General features: G+C 37.5%; 1 protein-coding gene across 1 annotated transcript in view; it reads left to right on the forward strand.

Moving 5' to 3' along the window:
* Nucleotides 1-16,813, forward strand: part of IRAG2 (inositol 1,4,5-triphosphate receptor associated 2) — an 84,937-nt gene that overhangs the window by 19,980 nt on the left and 48,144 nt on the right. The window contains exons 10-16 of the mRNA XM_059682388.1: nucleotides 2,677-2,733; nucleotides 4,220-4,279; nucleotides 4,382-4,446; nucleotides 5,679-5,778; nucleotides 7,835-7,969; nucleotides 8,705-8,806; nucleotides 9,817-9,980. Coding sequence (XP_059538371.1) covers nucleotides 2,677-2,733; nucleotides 4,220-4,279; nucleotides 4,382-4,446; nucleotides 5,679-5,778; nucleotides 7,835-7,969; nucleotides 8,705-8,806; nucleotides 9,817-9,980 — 683 coding nt within the window. The remainder of the gene's footprint in view (nucleotides 1-2,676; nucleotides 2,734-4,219; nucleotides 4,280-4,381; nucleotides 4,447-5,678; nucleotides 5,779-7,834; nucleotides 7,970-8,704; nucleotides 8,807-9,816; nucleotides 9,981-16,813) is intronic.

The following is a 16,813-nucleotide window of genomic DNA, read 5'->3' on the forward strand; positions in this document are numbered from 1 at the left end:
ATAGCCATTCTGACAGATGTGAGGTGACATCTCGTTGTGGTTTTAATTTGCATCTCTCTGATGATTACTGATGTTGAGCACTTTTCATATCTCTATTGGCCATCTGTATGTATGTTTTGGAGAAATGTCTATTCAGGTCCTTTGTCCATTTTTTAATTGGATTGTTTGAGTTTTTTGGTGGAGTGTTATAAGTTTTGTATAAATTTTGTATAGTAATCTCTTATTAGTTGTATCATTGGTGAATATGTTCTCCCATTTGGTAGGTTGTCTTTTCATTTTGTTGGTTTCCTTTGCTGTGCAAAAGCTTTTTTGTTTGAGAGAGTCCCATTTGTTGTTTCTTTTTTCTTTTGTTTCTCTTGACCCAGGAAATATATCAGAAAAAAATATTGCTAAAAGAAATGTCTCAGATTTTACTACCTATGTCTCTCAAATTTATTATGATGGCTTTATGATGTAGGTGTCTTGGACTCAGTGGCACAGTCTTCTGATCACCTGCGCTAGGTGCTCCAGGAATATCTCTTGTGTGGGTTATGTGTGCACTCCTGTGTAGTTGAGTTTTGAATGCCGTTGGCCCATTTTGGGAAGAGTTAACCCTTAGGCTGGCTGACTATAAAAATAGATCTTAATCACCATGTATGAGTCTCTGTGCAGGGGCTTCCCTCCCCCCTCCCAAAGCAGAGTTGTTCCCAACAGCATCTGATGCTGCTGGAGTCCCCCGTTAGGTGTGCCACTTGTATGGCTAGTTGGGTTGAGCTCTGGTGTGTCTGAAGCCTACCATTAGTTGTGTTGGTTCTGGGTCCACTTGTGCAGGGTTCCAGTGCAGGTCAATGTCAGACATTGTGCATAACCAGCCTTAGGTTGCCTGTCTGAAGTGACCACACTATTCACTGTTTGTGGCTGGATCTACTGGGCCTGGGTGTCCTCCAACCCTGAGCCTCGGTAGATCAATTAAATGTCTAAGTCAGGAAAGATTTCAGCTATTTTACCTCCCCCCCACCCCCATTAATCCTCACCTGAGAATATTTTTTCCCATTAATTTTTTTTAGAGAGATTGGAAAGGAGAGAGAGAGAAACATTGATGTGAGAGAGACATATCCATAGGTTGTCTTTCTCATGTGTCTGGTCATGGATCAAACTTGCAACCTAGGTTCATGCCCTTGACCAGGTGTCAAGCCTGTGAACTTTTGGTGTGTGGACCAATGCTCTAACAACTGAGCTACTCCAGCCAGGACAATTGTACCTTTTTAACATGGAAAATGAGGAGAGCTGGGGAAATAAATCTTTACTTGATTAAATTAAGAAATGATACCTTGAAATGTAGAGAAAAATCATTTTTTATCTAAAAGTCTATATTTTGTATATATATTTTTTCTATTTTCTATGCATTCTTATCCGGAAACAGAAGACAACTATTAATAAATTCAGGAATCTATGTCATGCTTATTGTCACCTCTAATGGTTTATTTCAGCAACACTTTTTTATTGTAGTACATGTTTGAAATGATGTTGTACTTAAATTTCAAGTCTATATGTGGAAGTCTCAGGTTTCCTAGCAGATATTCAAATTCCATGTGTGTATACACTTATACATATACTAGAGACCCAGTGTACGAAATTTGTGCACTGGTAGGGTCCCTAGCAGCTACCAGCTGCTGGCTGGGGCCTCCCTCCCTTCCCCCAGCTGGCCCTGCCCCCTGGTCGAACTCCCAGACAAACTCCTGGTCAAGAGGACAATTTTCATACTATGCTTTTATTATATAGGATTATAGCAGTTATAATTTAGACATTAATTAATTTTATTCTAGGAATGGCTGTCTTTGGAAAGCATAATTAATCTAGTCATAATCTAGTGGAAAGAGCTAGAAGACACAGGTTCAAATCCTGTGTTCTTTATTTAGAAGCTTTGTAATCTCAAGCAACTAGTTAACCTTTTTAAGTCTCAATTTTCTCATCTACTAAATGGATATATTTTCTACCTAATACACAAACTCAAATGAGATGATCGTGTGAAAATATCTTTAGATCTATAAAGGCAAATCAAATATACTAGTATATGATTATGATGGTGATCCTATTTCTGACTATGCTGATTATTTTTTCAGGTTTTCAATGCAATCACTATACATATATATCTGTTGTATTATATTTAGAAGCCTATAGCAATAAGCTTGCTTTTGGTTTGAATAAACTGATGTATCCTTACTGTTCACCTTGCTAAAGGAAATCTTGAACATCTTTAAACTAAATTTTCAAAAGAGAAGTTTTCTATATGTCCCATGCAGTCTTCATTAATGTCACATCTAGAATTTTATTTTTACCAAAAAAATAAAAACTCTATAAGTCCTCTTATTATATGAAGTATGAAATGGCAGGAAAAGCACTTGGCTGAAGCTGGAGACTCAAATTCTAGGCTCTGGTTCTGTCACTAACTGTGCGTGTGACATTGGGCAAGTCTCTACTGGTGTTGAGCCTCAATTTCCTCACTTATAAAGTGAGAGCGATGACCCCAGACTCTAGGATTGTTTTGAGGCTTATGTGAAAGTTCTTTAAAAAGTGAAATACATATACACGTTAAAAGTGTTTCAGAAACATGTTTCCCTATTGAAATGATTTTGTGGCACTGCCCTTTACCAAAGAAATGTCCCAGTGGCCTTCACTAACTTTGTTTCTTTTCAGATGGAGTTACACATGTATGAGAACACTTTGCTTAATAAAGATGCAAGTTTGCGGAAGGTTGGTCTGTCCCTTCACATGAAGTCCTATGGGATTGGCTAGCTCTCTCCCAATTAGAAAGGAGATGATCATTTGTGTACCTTCACTCCTATTAAAGTATCTGATTATAATATTCTATTAAGAATATTAGATTTCCTTTATAAACTTCTCAAAAAATATTCTGTTGAATAAAGAATACTGACTTACCCATCTAGTATAAGTTTCATCATATCCTCTCTAAATTCTGGTGGTGTTCATTAATCTACACAACCAATATTGGTGTGCCAATTTATCAGTCAATGATGCAGTTAATCAGGCTAGATACAATGATGCAGTTTTAATTCATAACAACACAAATGTGTGTGCAGTCATTTGTTTGGGGGAAGAAAAAAATATCCCTAAGTTATTTTCTTCCTGGTTTCATTGATTGATCAGATAGATAGATGATAAATAGATATTCTCTTTATCCTTGTATCCTGTGATCATCACCTATCTGGTAACAAGGAGCAGAGATTCTGGTTATGGTGACATAAGAAGGACACAGCCCTAAGTTAGTAAACTTACACATTTCAAGATAAAGAGGCAAAGAAAGTGCAATATTTATCTTCCTTTCTATTCATGTTTTGACATTTTAAAGAAGTCATTGATGGCTTGTAGACATTGACGCAGATACTGACATACAGTGACATTGTGGTAGTAGTGGTGGCTCACTTCCTCCATACCTGATCTTTCCACTACTTTGCACTCCTCCCAGGTATTCATAGGCATTGTTGGGGCAATTTGCACATTCCAGGCACCATGCTAATCATGGGATACAATTGTAGGCCAGACACTGCCTGTCCTCTCTGGTGTTCTAGTGTAATACTGTGATTTTAACAGAGATATCATGTGAGTTGAATAAAATTGGATTCCTTAATAATTCATTAGTCCTCAGTTAAAGACTGATTTTTTTAAAATGTATAATGATAACAAATATAATTTTGACCTGGACTTAAGATATACCTTTCAGGGTTTGGTTCAATTGAACTACCAGTGATGGCAAACCTTTTGAGCTCAGCGTGTCAGCATTTTGAAAAACCCTAACTTAACTCTGGTGCCATGTCCCATATAGAAATTTTTTGATATTTGCGACCATAGTAAAACAAAGACATATTTTTGATATTTATTTTATATACTTAAATGCCATTTAACAAAGAAAAATCAACCAAAAAAATGAGTTTGCGTGTCACCTCTGACACGTGTGTCATAGGTTCGCCATCACTGGACTAGGCAGACACAGAGCATACTATCACCAGTTAGGTACAGCTGCCTCACTACCCCATACTTTTTGTGTGGCTTTAATCACAAACACAGATTGGTTCAGTTCTTAAATAATACGATTGATAGAAGAACTCATCTCATTGGGCATTATAATTTTTGTGTGGCTCAGATTGATAATTATTCTAATAAACATGATTTTGTAGACTCATGTATTTATTAGCTATTAATTTGCTCTTCTATTTTTCAGAAGGATTTAAGTATAGAAGAACTTAAGTCAACCATCACAGAATATGGAAACATTATAGAGGTATACCATAATAATCTCAGAGTTTGAATGGTGGGTTGTTAAATGAAAGGTAATTTCCCCACTAGAGGGGCATGTACAGCCTAATGTTGTATGTGATTCCAGAATTTACGAGGGGAAAAAACCAAACTGGCTCATGAGTTACAGCACTTGCAGCAGGAACTCATCATGTAAGTAGTACACAGCAACCCCCATGCCTTCTCTCACGTGCCTCTACCCTACGTCACTGGCCTACTGAGCTCTCTGCAGTTCTTGAATGTGACACATTCTTTTCCTCTGTACTTTTGTAAGTGCTCTTTCTCTGCTTTTTTTCCCAACAGAACTCCTTCACAAGTTTTTCATGACCTTCCCTTGGTTTCCTCTTACCTTGAGATCAAAGTAACCCTTTTGAGTGCATGTTTTTATCTCCTTTCTAACATACATCACCTTATATTATAAACATTTGTTGTCGAACATGTGTAATCTAGTCCAGGAGTCCGCAGACAAAGCCAGTGGTGTGAGTGCACACACTTGCATCATGAGAGTTACTGATGAGGTAAGTGCATTACCCCAACAAGGGCAGAGGGGGCTGCTCTGCTTAGCTCTAGCTAATGGTTACATCAAGAATATATGCACCCAATGTGGCCACATCTTCCATTTTTTTTTAAAGAAAAGCCAGAAATCTAGGTTTTTGGTGAAATTTGCTAATTTTTAAAATATGTATTTTTATTGATTTTAGAGAGGGAGGAAGGGAGAGGGAGAGAAAGAAACATCAATGAAAGAAATAGCCACATCAGTCGGCTGCTTCCTGCATGTCCCCCACTAGGGATCGAGCCCACAACCAGAGCATGTACCCTGACCAGGAGTCAAACCACCACCTCCTGGTTCATGGGTCAGTGCTCAACCACTGAGCACACCAGCTAGGCTCTAATTTTTAACTATTGGTTCCGATTAATAAAAATAAAAATTAATTAATTAAAATTAAAAATGTTTTAAAAAGTGTGGCCTACTTGTTTGCAACCACCTAGCATCACTAATCTATGCAGCTCCTAGTCTGGGCAGAGACTCTTCTTGTCTCTGTATTCCTACATACCTTACGCAATCCTAAATACACATGGAGGCTTACTGATTGTTTGGTCATAAATAAGCCCTAATCTGCTGACTCAAAACATAGTGTTAGGGCCCTGGTAGGTGTAGCTCAATTGGTCCCATGCACCAAAAGGTGGCCTGTTTGATTCCCAGTCAGGGCGCATACCTAGGTTGCAGATTCAGTTCCCAAGGCAGCCGATAGATGTTTCTCTCTCTCTCCCTCTCTCCCTCTAAAATCAATAAAAAGCATATAAAAAGAAAGAAAGAAAGAAAACAATGTTGGAGGCACACCTAACCAGATGGGATTACTGTTCTTGTTTTTTTGTTTTTCAAGGAATGGGATCCAGTTGAATGTTAGTGAAGAACATAAGAGTATCATCTCTGAAGGAGAAAAATCTTTACGTTGTGAACTCATTCTTGCTCAGTCTGCAGAGGTAGGTAACTATCATCAATGGGAAGTTTTAAAAAACAATCACCACGTGGGATAATTTACCATGAAGTGAAGGTCCATAGCTTGCAGAAAAGCACCTGTGACGTTTTGAGGCGAATCTGCTGACTGTTTTTGGAATCCAAGTCTAACGTCTCAGCCTGGGAGAACGGACCTGTTTCAAGTTATGGTTGAAAACTGTCAAGCATGTGGTTGTGGAACTGTGCATTCAGTGAACCCGGATTTCAGAAATCTTTATATTCTTGTATTTCTCAGGACAAACTACATGTTCGCCAGCCTGGGGTCTTAAAGGTGCAGTAGAGATCCATGAGCAACTTTCCAGTGTTTCCCCGTCCCTCACAGTGTGTCTACCCTACACAGATGTCTCAGAAACAGCACGCGGTTTCTTTGCTTTAGGATGTCATTGAACCAAGCCAATTTATTGACAGTGGTGATTACATTCTGAACAGAAATTAGCATTTTATATGTTTTTGGCTAATTTTTATTTATTTTTAAGTATATATTTTGTTGTTAATAGTGTTACAGCTATCTCCCATGTCCCCCCTACCCTATTACCCCCCACCTCCTGGCTAATTTTTTGTTTTGTGTTTTTTTTTTATTAATCCTCCACTGAGGATATTTTTCCATTGATTTTTAGGGAGAGTGGAAGAGAGAGGGAAAGACAGAGAGAGAAACATTGATGTGAGAGAAACACATCGATTGGTTGTCTCCTGTACGAGCCCTGACCAAGGCCCGGGCTGGGGAGGAGCCTGCAACCAAGGTATGTGCTCTTGACTGGAATCGAACCTGGGACCCTTTGGCCCGCAGGCTGACGCTCTATCCACTGAGACAATACGGATATGGCCTGACTAATTTTTAAATAGCAAAATGAATTATTACTTAAAAAAAAATCTCCATTTGTTAGGTAGACCCAATTCTTTACAGCGTGGTAGGGAACAATCAAGAGCCTTTGGGGGAATTAAATGTTGGGACTCCCTCTCCCCCCATTGCTATATTTCCACTCTTTTATACTTTCCAGTTTTGTGTTTATTATGTTAGGAAATGCTTTATTATCAAATTGCTTTCTTTTCACCACTTTGATGGTTTCTCCATGTCTGTGGACAATGGATATGTCAGAATGTCCTCCTGTTGACAGCTGTGCTATGACCTTGAAAGGGGAGGAAGAATGTCTTTGGGGCAAACTCTGTTTGAATTTCTTCTGCCAAGGATGCAGGGGCAACATATGCTGCCTTCATCTGACGTGCTCTCAGGCAGCCTTGGACATTCTGCCGAGGGCTGTGCTTTCCTGACATTGTTTCAAATACTCATCATTTTACTGCGGGTTTGAAACCAAGCCAAACTGCCAGACTGAGTGAAATGATGGCAAACCTGCCCCGGCAGTGTGTTTCATCCTCAGCCCTCTGAGATGGTGAGTGTCAGGGTGTCAGCTTGTGAAGTTCTGCACCTCTCAGCCGGGGTTCAACAGCTGGCCAAGTCCTGACTCTGAGGTATACCCCACGGAAGGATGAAGAAGTTTGCTTTTAATTAGAATCTGGAGATAAGAGCCCTCTGACCTTTTTCCAACAAGAAGGAAGTTAAATGTACTGCTGTCATATATCAACCATATGATGAGACAGAGACTTTGAGAGAAGTATAAGGAATAGTCTTTGTGGGACATTATCTTCTGTCCATGGAAGGGAAACTGAATAAATCAATCTGTTTTTAGTAGGATTTATTGAGCACTCCATCCCAACATTTTTTTTCCTGTGAATTTCTTTACGTTCCCTTATTTTCGTAAAATTAGAGCCATAGCAGTTTATATCACCACGTGTAAATGTTATCCATAGGATAAATGGAGCTTTCTAAAGAACCAAATAAATGGTAAGTTAAGGTCATACTAAAGAGAAAATGTAAAAATGTTTTTTAGGGGGACATAGAAGGATTCCATAAGACTATTTAGAATGGGGACACTTACATTGAGCCCTGGGCATTATTTTTATGAAATAAAAATGAATGTTCATTATTAGAATGATGAGTCATGAACATTTTGGTAATTGTTCCAGAACACTGAAATTGAGCAGCAGTACAGTTTAATCAGCTTGTCATCTCTGGACACAATGATGGACCAAGAAATGCTGCGGTCACTGAGAGAACTCGAGCAGAAGGGAGTGGGATCCACAGCTACTCTCCAGAAGCTGGTATTACATAGCACACGCCTATCACGGGGTTTCACTGACTAGGAATGTCTGCAGACAACTGACCTGCACCTGTTTGCTGAGCACAAGCATGTGTGTGTGTTGTTAAGCCCCCAAATCATCCTACTATGAAAGAGAAAATTTTTCTCAAATATTCCTGAAGTTGATCTTCTAGTTCTGAGTCAGTCAGGACTAACTGACCATTGGATATGGATTGCTTGAGCATAGTTTTCCTACAGGTTAATCTTTATTATCAAAGGGCTGAAGACATGGTATCTATTGAGCAATTTCCTTCTAGCTAATGACTAGCACCTCTTCCTTCATTTTGATATGTGGCTGGAAGCTCTAGATGGTCAGAGAAAGCAGAGAATCTTCATGTTGATATTTCCAGTCCCTTCCACAGTGCCTAGCATGTATGGTAGGTAGTATTTAGTTTGACAAATGAAAAAATCCACAAAAATGCTTGTTTCCTTCTATTTGAGAGGGAGATAAAAATGGATAGGTTTTGCTGGAAAACGATTCTATTTCTGCACATTCAACATAAATAGAGAACCTGACGAGAGGTAGCATCTACCCTGGCAACGTCCTGGGGTAAAGGCAAGTCATTGAGAGGCATTAGTTGAGAAGGAACTTTCTCTAGGTTACTCTATAATAGAACTTTGGTCTATATTAGTTCTTATGTAATAGTATACGTCTTCCCCCTGAATTCCTAGTTGAAGATGTGAAACTCTTTTTCAGCATGAAGATGTTTCTGAAGTGGAATCCCTCATTGACAGTCCTCTCCAGTGGGTAAATAGTCCAGAAATTACTGTGAAAGAAAAGTGGGAGAACATGCTTACTGTAAGTGTTCTGTATTTTGTGATTTTCCTGGTTTCCCTTCTACCTTTGAAACCCAGGTAATACTTCATTATGTACAGTACCATGTCAGGCATTATTGAAGTCTTCTGGTATCTCAGTTTGATGCTGTGTGTAGAGTGTCTGTGGGGGATGTATAAATGTGCATATGAGGGTGAGGGTGAACGTGACGGTTAGGATAAAGTCTTTGAGGGTGAGGGTGAGGAAAAGGTGAGAGTGAGTGAGTGAGTTTGAAGATATGTGTTATATGTTGGAGAAACAAAGACTAAATAAGATGACTTAATGAAAGAGTGTATTTTATTTGAATTCTTGTGAGAATTGGCTAGTCCAAGCCACTTAACATTGGCTTATTACAATTCTCTCACTTTGGTAGGATGGTTAGTGTGCAAAAGAATCTTATTCCTGAGATTCTGACAGTTTTGTTATTCCCAATATTTGCAGAACATTGGAAAACCATGAGCTTGTTAGGTAGCCATTTCCAGTTTTGTTAAGAACCATATAAATTTCATTATCTCTACTTCTTGATTGCCAGACAACTATTAATGTTCATCAGCCCCTTAATTACACTAAAGCAAGAAGGAAACTCTGGAATGTTAATTTCAACCCCTTTGCCAAACCTTTTTTTAAAAAGTTGCTCTTGAAAATGCTAATCAACAGATAACTGATTTTATCACACTTCCTTGTCCCATGCTATTCTAAAGCAATTGTGATGATTGGTGAAATGGTCAGGAACCCACAATCTTAAGAAAAACAAATGAAATTCAGTTCCATGCACTTGATAAGTACCCAATATCTACTTGTTAAATTGAGATAATCAACCTAAAGGATAATCAGTCTTTGGGCAATTAAAAGTTAGTATGTGTTCAATTAGAATTTTAGGGCCCAATAGCAGGGAGTACTATTGAAGGAGAATGGCCATAGCATTTCATATTGCCTCTGTCGTGTTTATATTTAACACTGGAATAGTGGAGTTTGTTTTGTGATTTTCCTTGTAGGAATTCAAATATACCATGGAAGAGAAACTAAATTTTTGCATATTAATGCTGAAGAACTTGGGAAACCACAAAGAATCTCTTGATAAAGAGTTTGTCAAGTTGATAGAGATTTTGAAGAGATTCGGGCTGGAATATTTTTATTTCGGAAAAGAATATCTTTCCAGGTGACGATCATTTATGTACAAGAAGCTCATGCTTTCTGAACCTGACACCATTGTGATTGTGCCGTAGCCTTCAGTTCATTTTTTTCCAAGTTCTATGTATTGATTTCAGATGATACTTTTTCAGGGAAGACATTTTGTCTGACAGTCTCGAATTGTGAAATAGCGTAAAATGGACTAATATACTCAAAATTGCAAATAGTGAACTTTAAAATCTGTGGAAAACCACTATCAGAGTTATTTTCTCTAGAGAAGGAATTTGGAATTACAGAATATAGAATTCTTTTAACCATAGGGGCCTTAGAGACCATTTAGTAAAACCTCATCATTAGCACTACATCCAACACAGAAAGCTTTCAACAAATTGCACCTACTCTTATTTTCTTGTGTGTCTAGTAGATAATACAAAAGATTCACATATTCAGAGATGACACTAGTAGTAGAGGCCTCTCTCAAAATAGTTCTTTGTTGCTAAACAGAAGAATTTCAATACTCCCCTTTGTGGAGACGGTATCTGGGTAAGGAAGTGCATATCTCCTTAACCCACAGCTTTACCGCTGTGATGACACAAGACCGAGGCATAAGGATGTAAAGGGAATTGATCAAGATCTGAGAGTTAGTGGAAAATCCACAGGTAGATCTATTAATGGAAGAATCTGATGCTGGGTCTGTTAACTCCTATCCCATTGGGCTTCATGTTCCACCTTAGGATACAATGCACCACATTGGACACTAGGAAATAAATCTCAAGTGAAAAGAGTCTGGGGAATAAAGGGCTCTAAATATAAAATAATTTACCAACTAACCCTTTCTCTCACCTTAATTCTTATGATTATGGGGGATTCTTGAAATTTGTAGCTTGTAAAGCACATATACTAAACACAAGGGCAGTGAGTGTATCTTTTGTTAACCTCTGTTTCTATAGCTGCTAGTACCATACTAAGTGTTCCCTTAAGAAGTGCCTTTCAAAGGAATGAATGAACATGGGTATGTACTGAATTTTAATAAAGTAAAAAAAAAAATGTCATTAGAGGCCAAGGTTGCTTTAAAAAATAGCCAGGAGAAAAACTATTTTCTTCCCCCTAAGTAAGGAAACTAGATGCCAGAGATAATACCAGAAGGAACTCTCAAGAAAATAATCTTCTGCTTTTCCTAAGAAGCAGTGAGCCGAGACTTCCCCTTAGTGGTAAAGCTGTGGGTTAAGGAGATATGCAGCTTCCTTACCCAGATACTGTCTCCACAAAAGGGAGTATTGAAATTCTTCTGTTTAGCAACAAAGAACTATTTTGAGAGAGGCCTCTACTACTAGAGTCATCTCTGAATATGTGAATCTTTTCTTTTGTATTATCTACTAGACACACGAGAAAATAAGAGTAGGTGCAATTTGTTGAAAGCTTACTGTGTTGGATGTAGTGCTAAGAATTTAAGGTGTATTTATCTCCAGAGAGGTTCAATAACGTCCCAAGGTCACCCAGGTAGGATTAAGTGACAACTGGGATCAGATCTAGATATGTTCAGCTTCAAAACGCATGTTCTTGCAACTATTAATCCCCCACTATCTACTTGCTAAAATCTGGTATAATGCTCATTAAAAATATTCTGGAAACCCAGCAGTGGGAAAAGTGCTATTTATAAATGTAAGAAAGGGTTAGCCCCTAACTTCTAGACATAATTTAAAATAGACAAACTCATACAGACACTATACACCAAATGACTTGGCTATGGGTTTTAACTATGCATGAGAAAATGAGTGGAGAAATTTGTGAGAATAAGAGTATTGTCTTTAGATGAGGTAGGAAATATTTTTTTAAAGGCAACTTTCAGAGGCTATAAACTTAGGAGGAGGCTTCCATTCTGACTAGGATGAAAGATAACTAGGTTCCAGAGCCGAGGAATGGAAAGAATTGAATCAAGCCCAGCTACTGTGGCTCAGTGGTTGAGTGTCAACCTGTGAACTGGGAGGTCATGGTTCGATTCCCAGTCAGAGCACATGCCCAAGAGTCAAGGTGAGGTAGTGAAAAAAAAAAAATACCTCAAAAGGCTTGGTTTGAAAAGCATGTCATCATTGGGCAACATCGAAGTGTCAGCTCTTTGCCTGACTCCATTGCCCTGTCCCTCCCGCATAGGTACTAGGGAATTATAGGAAACAAGACAGAAATCTCTGCCTCCATGAAACTAAGATCTATTGAGGGACACAGATGATGAACAAATAAACATATAATTATATACTGTAATTCCAGGTTGATATGAAGTAAATTAAAGCAGGATACAAAGACCAAGAATGACAGGGTCAGGAGAACCTAATTTTAGAAAAATGGCCAGGAAAGCCCTGTCTGAGGAGTGATCAATTGAGTGGATAGCTGAGTGAAATGAGAGAGTGAACTATGTAATGATCTCAGCAGTGTTTGAGGCAGAGGAACTAACTAGTGCAAAGGCCTTGTGGTTGTAATGAGATTGGTATGTTTGAGCGGCCAGCATGATTGGGGTGGAGTGAGTTCTGAGCAGTGGTGGAGATGAGGCCAGAGAGACAGTCAGAGGTCAGGTCCACAGCCTTTCAGTTCACGTTTAGGAGTGGGGATTTTATTCTGAGTCGATGGGAAGCCATCATAGGGTTATAAGCAGAGAAGTTTTGAAAGATTATTCTGGCTGCTGGGTAGAAAATTATCTATAGAGGGCAAGGTTTAAAGCAGTGGACTAGTGAGATGAGCTTTTTCAATAATAGATTGCCAACTAGAGATCCTGAAATCAACTTACTGGATTATGACCCTTAAAAAAATATATATGAAATATCAGAGTGTATTACATATAGTAAGAGTAAGTAATGTTTCATAACATTTTTGTTTCAGCTGAGACTGTGTGTGTGTGTGTGTGTGTGTGTACATGTAATTGCTTGAAATATAAACTATTTATATTTACTGAGTCATGGTAAAAAAACAGGACAAAAGCATTGAGTTCAGAACTATTGCAATAGTCCAGGTGAGAGATGTAACATGAGCCAGGGTGATTGCTATAAAAGTGATAAGGAATGGTTGGATTCAAACTATGTTTTGAGGATGGGTCATATCTGACATGCTAGTGAATTAGTTGTGGGAATGCAAGAAAGAGAAGAGGCACCCTTGACTTAGAGGTTTGTGGTCTGAAACTAAAATCTATTTTGGATGCCAAAGTCTGGGGGAGGCTCAGACTTGGCAGGAGTAGTAATCAAGATGTAGCATTAACATGTTAGCAAGGAGAGTTGCTGAATTTAAAAATACACACTGAAAGCTAATATTTACCTCTTACTGTGATAATAATCTCAATAAAAGAAAAATCTTCCGTGGTTCAACAGCTGTTAAATTTTTTTAATGCTATAAACAATTCTTTTTTTAATGTTTTTATTGATTTTAGGGTAGAGAGGAAGGAAGAGGGATAAAAAACTAGAAACATCAGTGATGAGAGAAACCATTGATTGGCTGCCTCCTGCACTCCCCCTAGGGGGGACCAAGCCTGCAACCCGCGCATGTGCCCTGACTGGGAATAGAACCAGTGACCTATTGGTTCATGGGTCGATGCTCAACCACTGAGCCATAATGACCAGCTGTTAAATGTTTTTAACAGATGGTTCTATCTAATTTTTTAAAGCTATTTCTAAGATTATTATGACTTATAAAGTACATTAAATGTATTATCTTATATATGCATACACATACAAGTTGTTAAAAATTTAATATTATTAAGTATGTATTTCTATTGGTCCAAAGAGTCATTTTGCTTTCATTCAGATGATAGTGGACTCTTGAGAGCTTAGATCATTTCTCAAGGAACTAGAAAAAAAAGTTTAAATTTAGCACAAGGAAGGAAATAATAAAAATTAGAACAGAAGTAAACAAAATAGGAAAATAAATCTTAAAAAATCAATGAAATTAAGAGTTGGTTTTAGAAAAAAGAAAGATAAACAAAATCAACAAATATTTAGCTAGACTTAGAAAAAGAGACTACTCCAATAAGTAATATCTGAAATGGAAGAGGAGACATTACAACTGATGCCACAGTAGGGGAAACTATCATAAAAGACTACTACGAACAATTATACACCAACAAATTGGATAACCTTGAAGAAATAAATAAGTTCCTAGAAACATACAACTTAACCAAGACTAAATCAAGGAGAAACAGAATATCTGAACAGACCAATAACTAGTGAAGAGGCTGAAACAATATTCAGAAACCTCCCAACAAAGAAAAGCCCAGGACCAGTTGTCTTCACTGGTGAATCTATCAAACATTTAAAGAAGATTAATGCAAACTCTTGAAGCGCTTTTAAAAAATTGAAGAGGAGGGACAACTTACTGATTTATGTTATGAGGCCAGCATTATCCTGACACCAAAAACACTGTACACACACACACACACACACACACACACACACACACACACACACCACTACAGACCAATATCCCTGATGAATATACATGTAAAATCCTCAACAAAATACTGGCAAACCAATTTCAACAGCACTTTAAAAAGATGATTATATATCACGATCAAGTGAAATTTATCCCTTTGATGCAAGAATGACTCAACATACACAAATAAATTAATGTGATACAGCACATTAACAGAATGAAGAATAAATATCACAAGAGCACCTAAATTGATTCCAAAAAAATACCATTTAACAAGATTCAACACTCTTTCATAATAAAACTACATATTCAAAAAAACTAGAAATAGAAGGAAACTACCTCAACATCATAAAGTCTATCTACGAAAAGCCCACAGCTAACATCATACTCAACGGTGAAAAACTGAAAGCTTTTCCTCTAAGTTCAGAAATAAGGCAGGCAGGCAGGCATGCCCACTCTCACCTCCTCCATGCAACATGGTACTAGAGCAATTAGACAAGGCCAAGGCATCCACACTGGAAAGGAAGAAGTAAAGTCATCTCTGTTTGAAGGTAACATGGTTTTACACGTAGAAAACCCAAAAGACTCCAAAAAAACCTGTTAAAACTAATAAACAAATTTAATTTTATACCATACAAAATGAACATACAAAAATCAGTTACATTTCTATAAAACTATTAATAAAATAGCTGAAAAGAAACCTGAAAAAACAATCCCATTTAATATAGCATCCAAATAAATAAAATACTTAGGAATGAACTTAACAAATGAGGTAAAAACTTGTATACTGAAAACTACAAAACATTGCTGAAAGAAATCAAGACGTAAATAAATGGAAATACATCCTATGTTCATGGATTGGAAGACTTAATAATGTTAAAATATTCATACTATCCAAAGCAACCTACATATTTAATGTAATCCCTATCAAAATCCTAATGGCATTTTAAAACATGTATATTTTATTGATTTTTTTTTTTTTTACAGAGAGAAAGGGAGGAGAGGGATAGAGAGTTAGAAATATCAGTGAGAGCCCACAACCAAGGTACATGCCCTTGACTGGAATCAAACCTGGGACCCTTCAGTCCATTGGCCAACACTCTATCCACTGAGCCAAACCAGTTAGGGCAATCCTAATGGCATTTTTTACAGTAATAGAGGAAAACAATCCTAATGTTCATATGGAACCACAAAGCACCTGAAATAGTCAAAACAATCTTGAGAAAAAACAAATCTGAAAGTATCACACTTCCTGGTTTCAAAATATGTAATAAAACTACAGTAATCAAAACAGTATGGTACTGGTCTAAAGACAGGCATAGAGGCCAAGAGAAGAGAATGAAGCAATCCACCTGATCTCTGACTGGTGTGCCAAGTATACACAATGAAAAACAATAGTCTTTTCAACAAATGGTGTTGGAAAAATTGGATATCCACATGCTAAAGAATGAATTTGATCCCTTATTATATACCATCTATAAAAATCAACTCAAAGTGGAGTGAAGACTTAAACATAAAGCCTAAAACTGTAAAACTCCTAGAAGAAAATCTTGGGGGGGCGGGGGGAAGCTTCATGACATTGGTCTTGGCAATGATTTCTTGGATAGGACACCAAAAAGCACAGGCAACAACAGAAAAAAATAGACAGGTCGATCTATATCAGACTAAAAAAGCTTCTTCGCAGTAAAGGAATTCACAGAGTGAAAAGGTAACCTATGGAATGAGAGGAAATATTCCAAACCATATATCTGATAAGGGGTTAATATTCAAAATACATGAGGAACTTCTACAACTGAATAACAAACAAACAAAAATGCGAAATAACCCAGAACCTGAATAGACATTTCTTCAAAGAGGACATAGCCGATAGACAAATGAAAAGGTGCTCCATGTCACTAATCAATTGAGAGATGCAAGTCTAAACCACAATGAGACATCACCTCACATCTGTCAGATTGGCAATCATCAGTAAATCAACAAAGAACAGGTGCTGGAGAGGATGTGGAGAAAAGGGGGCCCTTGTGCACTAGTGGTGGGATTGTAAATTAGTGTAGCCACTATAGGAAATACTATGGAGTTTCCGCAAAAAATTAAAAGGGGTGCTGCCTTATGATCCAGCAATTCCACTTCTGGGTATTTATTAAAAACAAAAACACATGCACAAAAAGCACACTAATTCAAAAAGATATATTTACCCCTATGTTCATTGCAGCATTACTAGTGTTAGCTAAGATATGGAAGGAACATGGATGTCAATCAATAGATGAATGGATAAAGAAGAGGTGATATATATATATTTGAATATACATAGGAATATTATTTTATATATGAATATCCTTGCCATTATTGACAATGTGGATGGACCTAGAGGGTATTATGCTAAGTTAAATAAGTCAAAGAAAGACAAATATTATATGATTTCACTTATAGGCGGAATCTATAAAAACAAAA

Source organism: Myotis daubentonii, chromosome 2, assembly GCF_963259705.1.
Source record: "Myotis daubentonii chromosome 2, mMyoDau2.1, whole genome shotgun sequence".
Lineage (NCBI taxonomy): Eukaryota > Metazoa > Chordata > Mammalia > Chiroptera > Vespertilionidae > Myotis > Myotis daubentonii.